The sequence below is a fragment of the Trachypithecus francoisi genome, unplaced genomic scaffold (assembly GCF_009764315.1).
Source record: "Trachypithecus francoisi isolate TF-2019V2 unplaced genomic scaffold, Tfra_2.0 Lachesis_group8, whole genome shotgun sequence".
In the NCBI taxonomy this organism is placed as follows: domain Eukaryota; kingdom Metazoa; phylum Chordata; class Mammalia; order Primates; family Cercopithecidae; genus Trachypithecus; species Trachypithecus francoisi.
This window is the reverse complement of record NW_022681473.1, coordinates 46,509,109-46,530,484: the sequence shown is the minus strand read 5'-3', so window position 1 is coordinate 46,530,484 and position 21,376 is coordinate 46,509,109. Positions and strand designations below refer to the sequence as shown.

Sequence of the window (21,376 nt, the reverse complement as noted above, 5' to 3'; positions counted from 1 at the left end):
TCCAAGTCTTTGCTATTGTGAATAGTGCCGCCATAAACATATGTGTGCATGTGCTGTTATAGTAGCATGATTTATAATCCTTCGGGTATATCCCCAGTAATGGGACTGCTGGGTCAAATGGTATTTCTAGTTCTAGATCCTTGAGGAATCGCCACACTGTCTTCCACAATGGTTGAACTAGTTTACAGTCCCACCAACAGTGTAAAAGTGTTCCTATTTCTCCACATCCTCTCCAGCACCTGTTGTTTCCTGACTTTTTAATGATCGCCGTTCTAACTGGCGTGAGATGGTAGCTTATTGTGGTTTTGATTTGCATTTCTCTGATGGCCAGTGATAATGAGCATTTTTTCATGTGTCTGTTGGAGGCATAAATGTCTTCTTTTGAAAAGTGTCTGTTCATATCCTTTGCCCACTTTTTGATGGGGTTGATTTTTTTCTTGTAAATTTGTTTCAGTTCTTTGTAGATTCTGGATATTAGCCCTTTGTCAGATGGGTAGATTGCAAAAATTTTCTCCCGTTCTGTAGGTTGCCTGTTCACTCTAATGGTAGTTTTTTTTTGCTGTGCAGAAGCTCTTTAATTAGATCCCATTTGTCAATTTTAGCTTTTGTTGCCATTGCTTTTGGTGTTTTAGACATGAAGTCCTTGCCCATGCCTATGTCCTGAATGGTATTGCCTAGGTTTTCTTCTAGGGTTTTTATGGTTTTAGGTTTGACATTTAAGTCTTTAATCCATCTTGAATTAATTTTTGTATAAGGTGTAAGGAAGGGATCCACTTTCAGCTTTCTACTTATGGCTAGCCAGTTTTCCCAGCACATTTATTAAATAGGGAATCCTTTCCCCATTTCTTGTTTTTCTCAGGTCTGTCAAAGATCAGATGGTTGTAGATGTGTGGTATTATTTCTGAGGGCTCTGTTCTGTTCCATTGGTCTATATGTCTGTTTTGGTACCAGTACCATGCTGTTTTGGTTACTGTAGCCTTGTAGTATAGTTTGAAGTCAGGTAGCGTGATGCCTCCAGCTTTGTTCTTTTGGCTTAGGATTGTCTTGGCAATGTGGGCTCTTTTTTGGTTCCATATGAACTTTAGTTTTTTCCAATTCTGCGAAGAAAGTCATTGGTAGCTTGATGGGGATGGCACTGAATCTATAAATTACCTTGGGCAGTATGGCCATTTTCACAATATTGATTCTTCCTATCCATGAGCATGGAATGTTCTTCCCTTTGTGTCCTATTTCATTGAGCAGTGGTTTGTAATTCTCCTTGAAAAGGTCCTCCACATCCCTTGAAAGTTGTATTCCTAGGTATTATATTCTCTTTGAAGCAATTGTGAATGGGAGTTCACTCATGATTTGGCTCTCTGTTTGTCTGTTATTGGTGTGTAGGAATGCTTGTGATTTTTGCACATTGATTTTGTATCCTGAGACTTTGCTGAAGTTGCTTATCAGCTTAAGGAGATTTTGGGCTGAGACGATGGGGTTTTCTAAATATACAATCTCATCATCTGCAAACAGGGACAATTTGACTTCCTCTTTTCCTAACTGAATACCCTTTCTTTCTTTCTCCTGCCTGACTGCCCTGGCCAGAACTTCTAACATTATTTTGAATAGGAGTGGTGAGAGAGGGCATCCCTGTCTTGTGCCAGTTTTCAAAGGGAATGCTTCCAGTTTTTGCCCATTCAGTATGATATTGGCTGTGGGTTTGTCATAAGTAGCTCTTACTATTTGAGATATGTTCCATCAATACCTAATTTATTGAGAGTTTTTAGCATGAAGCACTGTTAAATTTTGTCAAAGGCCTTTTCTGCATCTATTGAGATAATCATGTGGTTTTTGTCTTTGGTTCTGTTTATATGATGGATTACATTTACTGATTTGCATATGTTGAACCAGCCTTGCATCCCAGGGATGAAGCCCACTTGATCATGGTGGATAAGCTTTTTGATGTGCTGCTGGATTCGGTTTGCCCGCATTTTATTGAGGATTTCTGCATCGATGTTCATCAGGGATACTGGTCTAAAATTCTCTTTTTTTGTTGTGTCTCTGCCAGACTTTGGTATCAGGATGATGCTGGCCGCATAAAACGAGTTAGGGAGGATTCCCTCTTTTTCTATTGATTGGAATAGTTTCAGAAGGAATGGTACTAGCTCCTCTTTGTATCGCTGGTAGAATTCAGCTGTGAATCCGTCTGGTCCTAGACTTTTTTTGGTTGGTAGGCTCTTAATTATTGTCTCAATTTCAGAGCCTGTTATTGGTCTATTCAGGGATTCAACTTCTTCCTGGTTTAGTCTTAGGAGGGTGTATGTGTCTAGGAATTTATCCATTTCTTCTAGATTTTCTAGTTTACTTGCGTAGAGGTGTTTATAGTATTCTCTGATGGTAGTTTGTATCTCTGTGGGATCGGTGATGATATCCCCTTTATCATTTTTTATTGTGTCAATTTGATTCTTCTCTCTTTTCTTATTAGTCTTGCTAGCGGTCTATCAATTTTGTTGATCTTTTCAAAAAAACCAGCTCCTGGATTAACTGATTTTTTTGAAGGGTTTTTTGTGTCTCTATCTCCTTCAGTTCTGCTCTGATATTTCCATGTTTAGTGCTTCCTTCAGGAGCTCTTGTAAGCCAGTCCTGGTGGTGACAAAATCTCTCATCATTTGCTTGTCTGTAAAGGATTTTATTTCTCCTTCATTTATGAAGCTTAGTTTGGCTGGATATAAAATTATGGGTTGAAAAGTCTTTCCTTTCAGGATGTTGAATATTGGCCCCCACTGTCTTCTGGTTTGTAGAGTTTCTGCCAAGAAATCCAATGTTAGTCTGATGGACTTCCCTTTGTGGGTAATCCGACCTTTCTCTCTGGCTGCCCTTAACATTTTTTCCTTCATTTCAACCTTGGTGAATCTGACAATTTTGTGTCTTGGGGTTGCTCTTCACGAGGAGTATCTTTGTGGCATTCTCTGTATTTCCTGAATTTGAATGTTGGCCTGCCTTGCTAGGTTGGGGAAGTTCTCCTGGATAATATCCTGCAGAGTGTTTTCCAACTTGGTTCCATTCTCCCCGTCACTTTCAGGTACACCCATCAGACGTAGATTTGGTCTTTTCACATAGTCCCATATTTCTTGGAGGCTTTGTTCGTTTCTTTTTACTCTTTTTTTCTCTAAACTTCTCTTCTTGCTTCATTTCATTCATTAGATCTTAAATCACTGACACCCCTTCTTCCAGTTGATCGAATCGGTTACTGAAGCTTGTACATGCATCACGTAGTTCTTGTGCCATGGTTTTCAGCTCCATCAGGTCATTTAAGGTCTTCTCTATGCTGTTTATTCTAGTTAGCCATTCGTCTAATCTTTTTTCAAGGTTTTTAGCTTCTTTGTAATGGGTTGCAACATCCTCCTTTAGCTTGGAGAATTCTGTTATTACTAATCTTCTGAAGCCTTCTCTCAACTCGTCAAAGTCATTCTCCTTCCAGCTTTGTTCCATTGCTGGCAAGGAGCTGCGTTCCCTTGGAGACGAGGAGGCGCTCGACGTTTAGAATTTTCAGCTTTTCTGCTCTGCTCTGGTTTCTCCCCATCTTTGCGGTTTTACCTATCTTTGGTCTTTGATGATGGTGACGTACAGATGGGGTTCTGGTGTGGATGTCCTTTCTGTTTGTTAGTTTTCCTTCTAACAGTCAGGACCCTCAGCTGCAGGTCTGCTGGAGTTTGCTGGAGGTCCACTCCAGACCCTGTTTGCCTGGGTATCACCAGTGGAGGCTGCAGAACCACGAATATTGCAGAACAGCAAATGGTGCTGCCTGATCGTTCCTCTGGAAGCTTCGTCTCAGAGGGGCACCTGGCTGTATGAGGTGTCAGTCGGCCCCTACTGGGAGGTGCCTCCCAGTTGGGCTACTCAGGGGTCAGGGACCCACTTGAGGAGGCAGTCTCTCTGTTGTCCCATCTCAAACTCCATGCCAGGAGAACCACTACTCTTTCCAAAGCTCAGCTGGAAATGCAGAAATCACCTGTCTTCTGCCCCACTCATGCTGGGAGCTGTAGACTGGAGCTATTCCTATTCGGCCATCTTGGAACAAAGACCATTCAGGTCTATTTTTTCTACAAGTAAGAGTTTTGCTAAATTATAAAACCCCATAATCAGAAGTATTGAATTTTTTAAAAATTAAATACACTTAATCCTGTCAATGTTAATCAAAATAAAAACTTCACAATGCCGTGGCATTTATGTGACCAATTGTTTTAGCATACAAATACCAGCTGTTTATCCCATGAACCATTTTTGCTAGGCTGAGGCTGTGAAAAATCGCAAGTCAATGTACGATTCTTTATGTTTTATCACACAAGGGATATATGTGGAGGGTACAGAGTGACACTGAACAGATCACAAAGCACAAGAGACATTAGTTATCTCCCTCCACAGCATCTCCTTCATCTCCCTGGTTTTCTGAGGTCTACAGAGTGAGACTGTCCCTAAGTAACTGCATGATCAGAGTACTGTCTTTATAAGACTCTACATTCAGTGTATCCAATTCAGCAATTGCTTCATCAAATGCTGTTTTTGCCAGGCTGCAGGCCTTTTCAGTAGAGTTTAGAATCTCATAGTAAAAGACTGAGAAATTAAGTGCCAGACCAAGTCAAATTGGATGTGTAGGCTATATTTCTTCTTTCTTACTAATTTCAAATGGTTCCTGGTAAGCCTGCTGGAAGTTCAACATAGTGGTTTGTTTGTTGTCTCCAGATGCCACTTCAGAAAGATACCTAAAATAATCTCCTTTCATTTTCAAGTAGAACACCTTTCTCTCTGGTTGTATAGAATTGGGAGTAAGATATTTGTCCAACAGCTCCAGAATGTCATTGCAGATGTCCTGCAGTTCTGCCTCCATCTTCTCATGGTACTCTCTGCCCACCTGCGGCTTCTTCTCTTTCCTCTGTTTTCTGCTCAATGCTGGAGTGACACGCCAGAAAGAGCGGCAGGCACCTATCACATTCTTGTAAGCAATAAAGAGATTTCTCTCTTTGTTGGAGAATTCATGCCTCTGTTCCCTGACTGCCTTCATGGCTACAGCCATATCATCACAGCACTCAGCCTGCTCAGTGAGCTGGCTTTCTGTACCAGCTGACTTTTGTCCACTGTCATTCCTGTGGGAGGGCTGCAAGGGACAAGGATACTTCCGAAAAAGCTCCGAGCGAGGTGACCACTTCCTTCCCAAGCCCACTCCTCAGGCAGCGGTGGCAGTGCCTGCCGTTGCTGCAGCGCCTGCCGTTGCTGCAGCGATGGTGGCAGCAGCTCCTGTATTCAGATATTTTTAAAGTTCAAGCAAAATAAGGCAAAATACCTTATAACTCGGTTCTGTGTAGTCAAGAATTAACTTTACCCAAAGAGGGGCCATGCCTTTGCCCTTGGCTCCTGGGGGTGATTTCTAAGCCCTTGGAACTTCCTGACTAATTTGAGTGTCCTGTATTTATACCAGACAGTCTAACAATGTGATTTATGGGGGGCTCTTTGGGCCATGCAGTGATAGTTAACAGCTCAACCTCTGGAGGAGCTGGAGACTAAAGGGCAACTCATAGGCAGTCAGCGGTGTCTATATGACCAAGCCCTGATAAAAACTCTAGACCCAAGGCTCAGGTGAGCTACCTTGATCGGTAATACTCCATGCAAAATGATATATACTGTTACTGGGAAAAATCAGCACCGCCTATGACTCTACTGGGAGAAGACAACTAGAAGCGTTGCACTCGGAACTTTCTGGGTTGCACAAGTGTCTTAGCCTATTTTAATCTGTATCTTTTGCCATAAGTCATAACTGTGAGTATAACAGCTTTCAGTGAGCTTTTAAAGTCCTTCTAGATAATTATAGAATCTTAGGGTGGCCTTGGGAAACCCTGAACTTGCAATGAGTGTCAGAAGTGAAGGTGGTTTTGTGAACTTCCAAACTTTACAGGTACTTAACTAAAGGGTATTTTCTTACCTAATCAAGAACTTGTTCTTCATGGCAATTTGTAGAGTAAGTCGGTCTCCTTCAAATAAGGCTATGTAAAAAGGCAACACATCTTTCCACACTCACTGAACATACAGATTAAAATATGTCAGAGAGTGAGCTCCCTTTCACGGACTTATTATGAATTAAAGTCTTAGCTGTTCAGTCATCTGGACAGAATTTAGACCAAATAAAAATCTCTAATTTCTTTTACTGTACTGAAAAAGTCCTTTAAAGTGAAAAAGCCAATTTCTACAAGAGTTTGGTTTAGAATTTCATATCCAAAGGGTGATTCATGAAATGATGACTACTGAAGATTTCATTAGTTCCCATTTTATAGTATAAGGATGCATTAGCAAAAGGAATTTTAAAAACCTTTCTAAAAGAACCTGTCTTATAATCTGTATGATATTTTATGACGGTTCTTGTGAGATAGGAGGGAAAATCCTTCTCCCATAGATTAGGTACCTAAATGATATGACTATAATTAAGCATTCAATCACATGCAACAGTGGTGGTATTCCATTAATTGGCACAGAAGTTATCAGAACTAATGAAAACTTAAGGGTCTTTTTATAGTTAGTGAATTTTTCACACATAAACACATCAACAACATGCTTTGTTAAAGCTATTATATCTGGTCTAATGGGTCAAATTATACTGATGCTAAATTTTTAAACCCCTATTTTTAAAAACACACATTTAAATCCTGGAATTTACATTGTATTTCTCTTTACAGAATATGTTCAAGCAAATGCTGCCATAACATCACCAAATAAGTCCTTGCCAAGACTCTCCAGCCAAAGCCATTAACACTCAAAATAGGAACCAAGCCGAGGCAGCAGTCGCTCGGCCTATAAAGGTCATAGTTCACCTGAGGAAGCTACAAACATCAAGATTAGACCTAGTCTTATCTCCATCACACATAGACTTCACTGTGAAGTATATCTAAACTTTTAAAAATCGAACTACTTTGTAAAAAAAAAAAAAAGGAATTATAACTAAGATCCGAAATTAAAAAGTCGAAAAAGAAAAACCCAGAGTTTTTCAAAGAAGTAAAAGAAAAACTCATCAAAGTTCAAAATTCGATGAACCACGCCACTTTAAGATATTGTTTATGCAAACAAGTAAGAAAAAAGATTTGGTGGAAGATTCTCATCTACTTTGTGAACACTTACCAAACAAAACTTTTTTCTCAAACATCTTAGGAGAAATTTGAATTTTCTCTATACCTGCTATAACAAGAAGAAGAAGAGTTTCTGGCCTCCTGGGTTCACACCATTCTCCTGCCTCAGCCTCCTGGGTAGCTGGGACTACAGGCACCCGCCACCACGACCGGCTAATTTTTTGTATTTTTAGTAGAGACAGGGTTTCACCATGTTAGCCAGGATGGTCTCAATCTCCTGACCTCGTGATCCACCCGCCTCACCTCCCAAAGTGCTGGGATTACAGGCGTGAGCCACCGTGCCCGGCCAAAAGTAGAGCCTCTGTAGGCCAAACACTTAATCTAAGATGACCAGAGAGAAGAACAGCATTGGATAAGACAGTCAAGAAAAACTTGTCATGTTTACTGGCTTCTATCCTCAAAGAAATATTAACAGGTAAGCGCTCTTATTTTTCTTTACCTTTTCTTTTCTTTATCTAAATATACAGTATGGACTAAAGAGTGGAAACTACAGAAACAAATCATTCAGCTGTGGCATTTTCAGGGTTTTCCACTCCCACATTTTTAAACAACACTTTAATAAAGGTAAAACAAAGGTCCCTGAATCTCTGTTAATAGCAGCCTTCCAAACTTACTGTTTCTGATCCTTGTTTATTTGAGTTTTAGAAACAAAATCTTAAAATGACATTTTTAAAACTCAGAGGTTGAAATATACAGTATTTATGAAGTTTTACCAAGAAAAATTCTGTGGTAGGTATTGGCTTTAACTGGGAATAAACACCTATTCTTCAGTTTTATTATTATTTAACTGCAACTAGTAAAAAGTCAAACTGTGTATATGTTAAGGGCCTAAAGCCTAGGATTCAGAGCTATAAATCAACTACAATCATCTATATAGCTTTTAAAATAAGCCTTCAAAAGAGAACTTTCACACTCTGCTGAGACTGGAGTAAGGAACTGCCAAAGCCTTTTAAACTTCCTCTTTTTTTGCCGGGGCAGGGGTGGTGGTTATGGTAGAGAAACTTTGTGGTGGCTCACCTGGTGCCCATCCATACCCACTATTTTTCAGGGATCTTGTATGTGAAACTGATTAAGATAGGTATAGTCAATTTATGTTTTGCGTCTATAGTAACAGGAAAAAGAATCTTTGTGTTAAGTTTCAATGCATACTACCAGTTAGGTTTTTTTTTTTTTTTTTTTTTGCTACGTGAATCGGTTTGTTCCTTCATTATTCACTGACTATCACGTCCTCATTCCCCTAGTTAGAGTTTTCAAAACACTATGTAAACTGAGGTTGAAGATATCTACAGCACTCTGGTAAAAGGACTCTACAGAGATCAAACAAACCTGGAGATTCTGGCATAAGCAAAGTATAGTTGAGAGTACACCCTCCAAGGGACTTCATAAAGAGGCCAAACAGTCCACTGACATTCCTCAAACATAAATTCGTAACATGTGGAAGTATCACTGAGTGGAACACCATTCTTTTCTGGGTACCGTACTATATACTGACATTCTTGAACATTTGGTAAATTTTAAATCTTTCTTAATTCAGATTACACCATAAAATTAAAATCCAGGCCGGGCGAGGTGGCCCATGCCTGTAATCCCAGCACTTTGGGAGGCCGAGGCAGGTGGATCACCTGAGGTTAGGAGTTTGACCAGCCTGGCTAACATGGTGAAACCCCGTCTCTACTAAAAATGCAAAAATTAGTGGGTGCAGTGGTGCATGCCTGTAGTGTCAGCTACTCAGGAGGCTGAGGCAGGAGAATCGCTTGAACCCAAGAGGCAGAGATTGCAGTGAGCCAAGATCATGCCACTGCACTCCAGCCTGGTGGCAGAGCGAAGCTCTGTCTCTAAAATAAAATAAAACACAATAAAATCTACAGAGTGAAACTGCTAAGTTTCAAAAAGAACAAGGGAGCCTGGTGCAGTAGCTCACATCTGTAATCCGGGAGGCCAACGTGGGTGGATCACTTGAATCCAGGAGTTCAAGGCCAGTCTGGGCAATACAAAAATTAGCCGGGCATGGTGGTGTACGTCTACAATTGTAGCTACTCAAGAGGCTGAGGTGGGAAGATCGCTTGAGCCCAGGAGATGGAGGTTGCAGTGGGCAGACAGCACTACTGCACTCCAGCCTGAGCAACAGAGCAAGACTAAGTATGAGTACCCATGAGACAGGAAGAAAATCAAGTGAGCATGGTGTTTTGGAAAACGAGAGGAAAGTGTATCAAGGAGGAAATAACCAACTGTGTGAAATGCTGCTAATAGGACAAGATGAGGATAGTAACTATCCATTGGATATAACCTCAAAAAGGTTATTGGTAATCATGACCAGTTTTAGCAAAATGTTATGAGAAAAAGTCCAAAAGGAGGAGGTTTACGAGAGAAAGGGAGAAGAGGTATTGAAGATAACAAAGACAGTTGTTTCAAGGAGTTATTCAGAGAAGAATAAAGATATCCAATAGTGGTGGCAGAAAAAGTGGAATAGAGAAGAGGATTCTTTTTTAAATTTTTTTTTCCCCCAGATGGAGTCCCGCTCCATTGCCCAGGCTGGAGTGTAGTTGCCTGATCTCAGCTCACTGCAACCTCTGCCTCCAGGGTTCAAGCAATTCGCCTGCCTCAGCTTCTTGAATAGCTAGGATTATAGGCATGCACCACCATGCCTGGCTAATTTTTTGTATTTTAAGTAGAGACGGGGTTTCACCATGTTGGCCAGGCTGGTCTCAAACTCCTGACCTCATGATCCGCCCACCTCGGCCTCCAAAGTGCTGGGATTACAGGCGTGAGACACTGTGCCCGGCCTAAAAAAATTGTTTAGATACATAATATTTGTACATATTTATGTGGGTAACGTGATATTTTGTTACCTGCACAGAATGTAATGATCAAGTGAGGGTATTTAGGGTATCTATCACCTTGAGTATTTATCATTTCCATGTGGTGGGAACATTTTAAGTCTTCTAGCTATTTTGAAATAGATAATACATTGTTAACTATAGTCACCCTACTCTGCTAACATCAGAACTTATTCCTTCTATCTAACTGTATGTTTGTACTCATTAAACAACCTTTCTTCATAAGCCCTATCCCACCCACACACACTTCTTAAGTCTCTGGTGTCTATCATTCTACTGTCTACCTCCAGAAGATCAAGTTTTTTAGCTCCCACATGAGAACATTTGGTATTTGTCTTTCTGTGCCTAGATTATTTCCAATTCCATCCATGTTGCTACAATGACATGTTTTCATTCTTTTTTAATGGCTGAATAGTATTCCATTGTGTACATATACCTCATTGTCCTTATCCATTCATCTGCTGATAAATACTTAGGTTCACTCCATATCTTAGCTAGTATAAATACTGTTGCTATAATAATGGGAGTACAGGTATTCCTTTAATATACTGATTTCCTTTCCTTTGGATAAATACCCAGGAGTGGGATTGCTGAAGTGTCTGGTAGTTCTAATTTTAGTTTTTTTACAAATCACCATACTGTTTTCCATGGTGGCTTTAATTTACATTCTCACCAACACTGTATGTCACCTTTTCTTCTCATCCTCACTAGCATTTGTTATTTTTCATTTTTTTATCTTTTTAATAACGGCCATTCAAACTCTTAGGAGATTATATTTCTTTGTGGTTTTTATCTGCATTTTCCTGATGATGAGTGATATTGAGGATTTTTTCATGTACCTGTTGGCCATTTGTATATCTTCCTTTAAGAAATGTCTATTCATGTTCCTTGCCCACCTTTTAATGGTTTTTTGTTTTACTGTTGAGTGGTTTGAATACCTTGCATATTTATTAGTCCCTTGTCAGATGGGTACTTTGCAAATATTTTCTCCCACTCAACAGGTTGTCTCTTTGTTGACTATCTCCTTTGTTGTGCAGAAGCTTTTTTTTGAGACAAGGTCTCACTCTGTTGCCCAGGGTGGAGTGCAGTGGCACGATCTCGGCTCACTGCAACCTCCACCTCGTGGGTTCAAGCAATTCTCTTGCCTCAGCCTCCTGAGTCGCTGGGATTACATAGGTGCACCACCATGCCCAGATTTTTGCATTTTTAGTTTTAGGAGAGACAGGGTTTTACCATGTTGACCAGGCTGGTTTTGAACTCCTCACCTCAATTGATTCACCCGCCTCGGCCTCCCAAAGTGCTGGGATTACAGGCGTGAGCCACCGCACCTGGCCCAGAAACTTTTTAATTTAGTATCATCTCAGTAGTCTATTTTTGTTGACTTTGCTTTTGAGATATTAACTATAAAATGGTTGTCTAGGCCAATGTCCTGAAGGGTTTCCCCTATGTCTTCTTCTAGTAGTTTTATAGTTTTGGGTCTTACATTAAGTCTTTAATCCATCTCAAGTTGATTTCTGTATGCAGTGCAAGATAGGGGTCCAGTTTCATTCTTCTGCATATGGATATCCAGTTTCCCACCATTTATGGACAATGATGTCTCTTTCCCAATGTATGTTCTTGGCACCTTTGTTGAAAATCAGTTGGCTGTAAATATGTGGATTTATTTCTAGGTTCTTTATTCTGTTCCATTGGTCTGTTTCTGTTTTTATACCAATACCATGCTGTTTTGGTTACTATAACCTTGTAATGTATTTTGAAGTCAGGTAGTATAATGCTTCCAGCTTTGTTCTTTTAGCTCAAGATCACTTTGGCTATTTGGCTTCTTTTTTGGTTCCACATAAATTTTGTGATAGCTTTTTCTATTTCTATGAACAATGACATTGGTATTTTGATAGAGATTGCACTGAATCTGCAGACTGCTTTGGGTAACACAGTCATTTTTACAATATTAATTCTTCATGGGCATGAGATGTTTTTCCATGTTTGTCTGAAGAGGAGGACTCTTTAAAGTTTTTTTAGGGCATGGTTCTGTATGCTGATGAGTCATCCAGTAGAGAATAAAACTTGAGAGGAAGGAATTGCTAAAGTGATGCCCCAAGTACACTAGCGGGGATAAGGTCTCGTGGAGAAATCTGTTTTAGATAGAAGCAAAGATAACCAACTTATGCTAACATGGAGAAGGCAGATATGGTGGTGCAAGTGGGAGACAGGCATAGATGAAGGCTGGACTCTAAAGAAATTCTCTTATTGCCTTAGTTTTCTCAGTTGAAGAAAATTATATTTCAGGTAATGCTAATAAGCAAACACAAAAAGCAAAAACTACTGGTCTTCAATAATTTGCCTTATTTGACCTGCTCATATTAACCCATTTTACTTTCTTCTCTTAATGATGGTGATCTGTTTGCACATATAACCAAGCTAGGAAAATGTATGTATCTGCCAATAGTTCAACACATGTTTGGCTCACAAATAAAACTATGTGATCAATAAATCTGATGAGTTAATCAGATTTATGTTCATGCCCTGGTAGAAGGTTCATTTACATGATAATAAGTCATTTGCTTCAACTTTAAGATTATAGTACACTATTATAGGTTTTCCTCTAAGAAGAAAGAGTAGTCCAAAATTTCACAAGTGAAATGTGGTTTTCACAACAGGGAGTTAGACTTTGCTTATATGGAGGAACACAAGTTTTCACGGGTACTTACCAACAGTGGTCACAGGAGGCTGGGAAGGGTACTGAGAACTTGCTGTGGCAGGATATGGACCACCAGGTGGGTAAGGACAGCCTGGGTAACCACTAAAGACAAGGACAAAAAACATTTAACATTTAAGACGACCCAACGTTATAGTATTTTTAAGAACCCCATTCAGGAAGTTAAGCTTGACATATGGTTATTTTACCAGTTGATGAATTTACAGTTTTAGAGCTGCAAGTGTTTATTCAATTAAAGTTCTATGGAAATTGTATTAATGACACTGGATTTACTCTTAAACGGTTAAATGCTCTTGCGTGGTCTCAGTTATATGAGAGTCACCTTCATAACAGCAGAAACTAACTAGAGTATTTCTAAGGACAATCCAACAGCATCAGAAGCAACACGTAATTTGTGACAGAACTTTTCTGATTTCTCAGTCTGTGGGAAAATGATACTATTTAATTTTTACCTGTGGCTTATTGGTAACCTTTGAGGATATTTAACCCGAAAACAGTTTTCTTTTCCTCTTCTGATAACATTCGTACCAAACTCGTATTTAAATAGTTTAAAAAAAACCTTTTTTCTAACCTTCTGTCATTCATGTGTTCATATCAAAGTCAGAGGAACTTTCCTTAGAGGTATTCTACTCCAATCACCCTTGCAACAATCTCTTACCTAAATAACACCTCTGACAAAGGGTCATCTTTCTCTATTTAACATTAAACATCATTTCAATATAATTTATAAATAGGAGTCCTAAATTTGCATTTTGGAAGATCACTCAACTATTTGGAGACTCCTAAAACTCAAATATTTGAGAACGTCTAACATTTTTCCCCTCAAGCTTCTCTTCTTCAGGTTAAATATTCTTTTTTTTTGAGACGGAGTCCCGCCCTGTTGCCCAGGCTGGAGTGCAGTGGTGTGATCTCAGCTCACTGCAAGCTCCACCTCCCGGGTTCATGCCAATCTCCTGCCTCAGCCTCCCGAGTAGCTGGGACTACAGGCGCCCAACATCATGCCCGGCTAATTTTTTGTATTTTTAGTACAGACGGGGTTTCACTCTGTTAGCCAGGATGGTCTCAATCTCCTGACATTGTGATCCACCCGCCTCGGCCTCCCAAAGTGCTGGGATTACAGGTGTGAGCCACCGTGCCTGGCCCTAAATATTCTTAATTCCTTTAACCATTTGTCTCAGGACATGATTTTCAGATCTAATTGCTTTCCTCTGAATGCTTACTCGTCAGTGTTTCCCTTACAATGAAGAAGAAAATTAGAATAGGATGATTACTGGCTGCCTGGTTAGTTGGACAATAAATCTCAATTAATCCTACTTTACCTACAATTGTCAATTCTATGACATTTGCCTTTTACAAGCTCATTAAAATTACTGATTAAGAAGAGCCAGCCCAGACTGAGTGCAATGGGTCACACCTGTAATCCTAGCATTTTGGGAGGCTGAGGCAGGTGGATCACTTGAGTCCAGGAGTTCAAGGAAAGCCTAGACAACATGGCGAAACCATCGCTACAAAAATAGAAAAATTAGCCAGGTGTGGTGGCACACATCTGTAGCTACTCGGGAGGCTGAGGTTGAAAGATCACCTGAGCCCAGGAGGTCGAGGCTACAGTAGCTGAGATTATGCCACTGCACTCCAGCCTGGGTGATACAGTGAAGCCCCCGTCTCAAAAAAAAAAAAAAACACCTAGCCTAGAGCACTGGAGCGAGAGCTCCTTCTGAGTTTATGGTCAATAATCCTTTTTCAATGCAGTGGTTCAAACATTCTCCTATTTGTATTATCAGCCTCCACTTCATAACTTGTCCTCAACAAAGTTTTATATATGACCTGCTGAAGATTCAATGTAATCATGGTACTTCTCTTATATATCAGTGTAAGAGCAAAATCAGGAAAAAAAAAAAAGCATTTTTGTTCCTAGCGGACACACGCTAGAGGCTACTGAACACAGTACTTTTGTTTCTTCTAGTCTCTTCAGTAATATATGCTATAATGTTGTAAAGAAATGTCAATCTTACTGAAATTTCTAAATCTACCCTTTTGAAAACTGGGATAAATTGCTCTTTTTTTCTGGAGTTTCTCCCATTTTGCACACCTTTGCAAAGACAATGTGATCACATTGCTGAATTTTTCTGTAACTTGGTATAAAACCCTTCTAAGCCTACAGATATTAACTTCAGAGAAATCTCCATCTCCATCTGTAGCTTTATTGTTCAGAAGTCCAGTTCAATAGCATATCTTCAACAATTATTCCCTCTTATGTCCAAACCTCCTTTTTACTAGCAATTGTTCAGTAGAAAGACTTCTAACTTCAAGGCTTCAGGTAGGATTCCATTTCTAGAACTTAATCAGAAATTTTAGGGCCTCAAGAAATCTAAAATATATAGCCTGCTTATATATTACTACCAAAGGAATCTTTCTCTATTGTCCCTGACAAATGTTCTCCTAATCTCTGCTTACCTATCCAAAGTGACAGAATGCTTATTACCTTCCAAAAAGTTGTGAAATTAAGACAACCCAGAAATGAAATGTTTGCTCAATTAACTTTCAAAATCCTAGATATTATATATATACATATATATATTTACCTATGCCATGTGTTCAGAAATCTGGCTGCATTTATCCATGAGGATTATGACTGGGTTATATGAAACTAAGAAGAGTTAGAGTTAAATTTTCCTTGCTAATTGTTAGAGCAGCTGGAAGTCTCATCTTGGCATCAGTATATGCCAGTCTTTTTTTTTTTTTTTTTTTTTTGAGACAGGTTCTCACTCTGTTGCCCAGGCTGGAGTACAGTGGTGCAATTATGGCTCACTGCATCCTCGAGCTGTAGGTTCAAGTGATCCTTCCACCTCACCCTCCCAAGTAGCTGGGACTACAGGTTCACACCACCATGCCTGGCTAATCTTCATTTTTTTTGTAGACATGAGGTCTACTATGTTGCCCAGGCTGGTCTCCAACTTCTGGGCTTAAGCCATCTTCCTACCTCAGTCCCAAAGCGCTGAGTGGAATTTTAAGTTAGCCCAAAGACCACCTTTGGAGAGTACTCCTAGATTACCACTGAAACAAGTATACATTTAAAACATGGGTTAGTAATTATTTATCATTGACTTTCTAGTGTGTGTTATTAACAGACTGATTTCATTGTTAATTTAATTTAGTTACCTACGTTATTACTAAATGGATAATAAAGGCTGATAGTACAGGTAGTCTATGAATTAAATTTAGTTACCTATGTTATTATTAAATGAATAAAGGTTGACAGTACAGGTAGTCTATGAATTAAATATCACGCGACAAGTTTGACCCCATTATCTGAACTATTAATTGATTTCTGCAATGTATAGAAAAGATAGGTTGTGCGGTTTTGAGACAGAATCCTTGCTCTGTTGCCCAGGGTGGAGGGTAATGGCACGATCTTGGCTTACTGCAACCTCCACCTCCTGGTTCAAGCAAATCTCCTACCTCAGCTTCCCAAAGAGCTGGGATTACAGGCATGTGCCACCACGCCTAGCTAATTTTGTATTTTTAGTAGAGATGGAGTTTCACTGTGTTGGCCAGGCTGGTCTTGAACTCCTGACCTCAGGACCTCAGGTGATCTGCCTGCATCAGCCTCCCAAAGTGCTGGGATTACAGGTGTGAGCTACCGCACCCGGCCTTATTGCTAGAATTTTAAGGTGTGTGTGTATAGTTTGAAAGGAGTTTCTTTCAATCTAGAGAAAGGTAGCTCCTGGGCTGCATTTTTATTTTACAGAGGAAAGAAATGGGGTGAGTAATGACGATGATCTCAATTGGTTTTTGACCTTGAAGTCCTTGTTATTTCCCTTTGAAGAAATTTGTATATCTAGTATAGATAGCTGAAATATTAATGGAATGTTAGTTATAATGAATTCAGCCAAGGGGAAAAATATTTTATAATACCCTCCTTAAAAAAAACAAAAAAGGCCGGGCGCGGTGGCTCAAGCCTGTAATCCCAGCACTTTGGGAGGCCGAGACGGGTGGATCACGAGGTCAGGAGATCGAGACCATCCTGGCTAACATGGTGAAACCCTGTCTCTACTAAAAAATACAAAAAACTAGCCGGGCGAGGTGGCGGGCGCCTGTAGTCCCAGCTACTCAGGAGGCTGAGGCAGGAGAATGGCGTAAACCCAGGAGGCGGAGCTTGCAGTGAGTTGAGATCCGGCCACTGCACTCCAGCCCGGGCAACCGAGCGAGACTCCGTCTCAAAAAAACAAAAAACAAAAAACAAAAAGACATAGGCTAGGCGCGGCAGCTCACACCTGTAATCCCAGCACTTCAGGAGGCTGAGACAGGCGGATCACAAGGTCAGGAGTTCGAGACCATCCTGGTCAACATGGTGAAATCCCGTCTCTACTAAAAATACAAAAATTAGCCAGGCGTGGTGGCGCATGCCTGTAGTCCCAACTGCTAGGGAGGCTGAGGCAGGAGAATCACTTGAACCCGGGAGGTAGAGGTTGTAGTGAGCTGAGACTGCACCACTGTACTCCAGCCCAGGCAACAGAGCAAGACTCTGTCTCAAATAAATAAATAAATAAATTCCAGCAATAAACCAAATTTTATCTTCCACTAAATTGCAACTAAATTTACTTTAATGCCCTAATTAGCAAATTATTTTGATTCTAAATCTAATAGAAAAATTTGTAATACAATTATTCAAAAGATAATTTTTCATTACCTGGGATTGGGAGGGTATCCGGATGGGTATGGAGAGATTCCACCTGGCATGCCTGGCATGTAGGAAGCTAAAAACAATTTTTTCACATTGTAAAAATAATATACAAGGCCTGAATATGTAGGCTACTGAATAAGATATACATCACACTGTCAATACACAGCAAAATTTCACACAGTTAAAAAATCCAATTCTCAGCACCAAAACAAAACAAATACCTTACCCTTTCATAATCCTCAAATCATTAAACATGAATTACAATACTTACGACAACCCCAACCAAAAGAACTGGCAAACAGGTCAACCTGGTCAGCTTTTAAAGTTCTCAAGAAGTCTATAACCTGAGATAAGAGCAGGTTTAACTTCAAATTTAGAGGAAGGTAATTCTGGCCTCCTTTGGTCCAAGGTTAACTTCTTAGAGAGTAACTTCTTTATTATATCTAATAAATCTTTTGATATTTCTTTTGTAACTGTTGACCAGTTTTAGTACAGCTGATTTTGTTGGCTTGTTTGAAGACTTTAAGAGACTTCAAATTACTATGAGAAGTCCTATACAAAACCTACATTATCCAGACTATTAAAAACTAGTCTAGGTGACAGAGTGAGACCCCATCTCAAAATAAATAAACAAAACAAAAGCTCAGAAATACTAGGGATAAAAGGTTAAAATCCAGCAAGCTTAAAGAATACTTTATATATTCTTTAAAGAGAACATGAATGCCAAAGAACTAAGATCAGTGGTGCCAAGAGGCTAATCAACATAGAGGAAGAAAAAGAGAAGTTAATCTTGACTTTAACTGACAAAAAAAAGAATAAAGAATCAGCCCTAGAGTGTTTAATATGACTTACAGTGACTGAGTACAAAACTGAATTGCAACAGTGACAACAGTATGGTCTCTTTCTTGAATACTGCACTTCCAACGTAAACATAAAACTCAAAGAAATTAGGGGAAAAAAATGTTGCAGGCCAGCCGCGGTGGCTCATGCCTATAATCCCAACACTTTGGGAGGCTGAGGCGGATTACTTGAGGTCAGGAGTTCGAGACCAGCCTAGCCAAAATGGTGAAACCCTGACTCTACTAAAAATACAAAAATTAGCCGGGCATGGTGGTGGGGGCCTGTAATCCCAGCTATTCAGGAGACTAAGGCTCAAGAATCACTTGAACCCAGGAGGTGGAGGTTGCAGTCAGCCCAGATCACACCACTGCACTCTAACCTGGACGACAGAGCAAGACTCCGTCTCAAAAAAAAAAAAAAAAAAAAAAAAAAAAAGTTGCTTAGGAGACTATCTGTTTCTGAAAAGGTTACTGTTGTCATAGCGGTCACTCGCTATATTATCTGAGCAAATAAACAAACGCAACGAGACTAGGAAATATTTGATATCTTTTTTTTTTTTTTGATATGAAGTCTTGCTCTGTCACCCAGGCTGGAGTGCAGTAACGGAGTGTCAGCTCACTGCAACGTCTGCCTCAGCCTCCTGAGTAGCTGGGACTACAGGCATGCACCACCACATACCTGGCTAATTTTTGTACTTTTAGTAGAGACAGGGTTTCATCATGTTGGCCAAGCTGGTCTTGAACTCCTGACCTCAGGTGATCCACCCCCACCTTGGCCTCCCAAAGTGCTGGGGCTACAGTCATGAGCTACCACACCCAGCCAAATATTTAGTATTTCAAACTTAAGCAAGATACTCTACTCTCGGGCACTAGAGTCAACAGAATTTAATAAGATAAAAACAAATTTCTGATCCACAAGAATTACCGGTATCTTTACTAAAAGAAATAGTAATCCTAAAATCAAGCTTATTCTGGGAAGGTAGGGAAGGAAAGAGAAATGGGTTAAAAAATTATTTCTGTTAAATTCCCATTCGGCTTATAAACCAAGATGTTCCTCAGGAAAGAATGGATTAAAAAGGAAAAAGTATAATTTTCAGCAGAAGAAAAATGAAAGCACATATAATTTGTCTTGTAAGATAAACAAGTTCGGTTAATTATAATCTTAAGGAAAATTTACCAAAAAAAGAAAAAAAAGGTCACAGCTCAAAACACAATGAAATCAATACAGATTTAGCAATTTCAAAATAAGTACAATCAACTCACAATTATTCAGAGTGATTTTTACGTATCAGTAAGAATTATTCAAGATAACAGAGATAATATATTCCAATTAGGGGAGAAGCAATACTGTCTCCATGCTCCCACCACTCTGCACAAGGTAAAATCATGAATTGGCTGTACAAAAGAGAAGAAAGCTAAGAGCTAGGTGTCCAATTGTGTATACCCAGAATAGCTGAATGTGAATGCTTCAGTTGACTTTAATGCTTATCTACAACTCTGATTTTGTAGTTGCAAAGAGAAAGGAGAGGTCAGACTACCTTTCAAGTTATATGTGCTTACAAGCTGATCAAATAAGGCTATTCTGCAGCATGCATAATTTTAAAAATTCTAGCTCTATTCTATACTTTCTCCTCCATTTTGGAATCCAGCACAACCATTTCTACCTACAAATGGAAGCCCAAATGCCAGTCTTTGGTGGGAATCTGTACATGCAGATATGGGGCCTCAGAATACTTGCAAAAAATCCACTAGCTTGGTAAGCTAAAAAGCAAAGAAATCATTAATTTTTCTTTTTTCTTTTTTCTTTTTGACAAAGGTTTCTGTTCTCTTTTGTTTATGTGAGTTTTAAAGTAAAATCTCAATTCTACTTACTATTTGGTGGTCCCGTTGCCTGGTATGGTGGATAGGATGCCGAAATAGGACGAGAGAAGACTGGAGGTTCATCTCCAAATACCACAATCATGACCTGAATAAGCCCCAACAAGTCTGACTGTGGCTAAAAAATGAAAAAAAAATTCAAGTCAGCTACAGAGTCGCTTTTCAGTAAAAAGAAAAAGGTTGGCCATTTCTCATTGGTTTTCAACTCAGCTTGACAATTTTCTTTGTAGGACCCCAATCGTGAAAATTTCATTTAATTAATTTATTTTAATAGAGTTAGGTGGTTTTAAACATGATGTGCAGCAAGGTTCTCGCTTCAAGTATATAAAAATAGCACTAGTTAAAGCAGCATATTGCAAAATTCATAGTTTTGTTCTTCGTTTGACTCCACAGAACAAAAATTTATTGCCACTGTACAATTTATTATAAGTATACTGATACAAATTTAGGGATGAATATGAGCAACAGTGACAATATTATTTAAGGTCATTAAAAGACACCAATGATATCTTGGAAATACGTGTTCTTAAAAATTTTTATTAAAGATATTATGAACTCTGAAATTATAGGTAGATTATAGCCAAGTGAGGTGGTTTACACCTGTAATCCCAGCACTTTGGGAGGCCAAGGTGGGTGAACTGCTTGAGGCCAGGAGTTTGAGACCAGCTGGGCCAACATGGCAAAATCCCATCTCTACTAAAAACACAAAAATTAGACGGGTGTGGTGGTGTGCGCCTGTGGTCCCAGTTACTCAGGAAGCTGAAGCAAGAGAATCGCTTAAACCCCAGAGGCAGAGGTTGCAGTGAGCTGAGATCACACCACTGCCCACTGCCCTCCAGCCTGGGCGACATAGCAAGACTCTTTCTCCAAAAAAAACCAAAAAAAAAAAAAGCAAAAATTATACGTAGATTCTAGCTTAGAAATTGCTAGACTGTAGTGCAAAAGAGGTGAATTGTTAAAGGTGTTAAAAGATCTTTCCTTCCAACAACAATGACAAAGAGATTGCCTATTTTTTCATAAGAGTTATTAAGATTTTCTCTCAAATACCTATTGACCACAGGTCAGTGGTGGTGGCTTACACCCGTAATCCCAGCACTTTGGGAGGCCAAGGCAGGAGGATCAAATAAGGCTATTTTGCAGCATGCATAATTTTAAAAATTCTAGCTCTATTCCAGCACTTTCCCCTCCATTTTGGAATCTAGCTTGAGCTCAGGAGTTTGAGACCAGCCTGGTCTCTACAAAAAAATAAAAAACTGTACGTGGTGGCATGTGCC

The 21,376-nt window shown here is 39.6% G+C and overlaps 1 protein-coding gene and 1 pseudogene across 3 annotated transcripts in view; both read right to left on the bottom strand.

Moving 5' to 3' along the window:
• The window catches only part of TSG101 (tumor susceptibility 101), a 50,898-nt gene that overhangs the window by 11,352 nt on the left and 18,170 nt on the right, over positions 1-21,376 (bottom strand). For all 3 annotated transcript variants that reach the window (XM_033203952.1, XM_033203953.1, XM_033203954.1), the window contains 3 exons: positions 20,097-20,220; positions 17,392-17,458; positions 12,694-12,785 (listed from right to left, as the gene is read on the bottom strand). In XM_033203952.1, the coding sequence (XP_033059843.1) occupies positions 12,694-12,785; positions 17,392-17,458; positions 20,097-20,220 (283 nt within the window). The remainder of the gene's footprint in view (positions 1-12,693; positions 12,786-17,391; positions 17,459-20,096; positions 20,221-21,376) is intronic.
• On the bottom strand, positions 4,252-6,095 carry LOC117079831 (annotated as a pseudogene).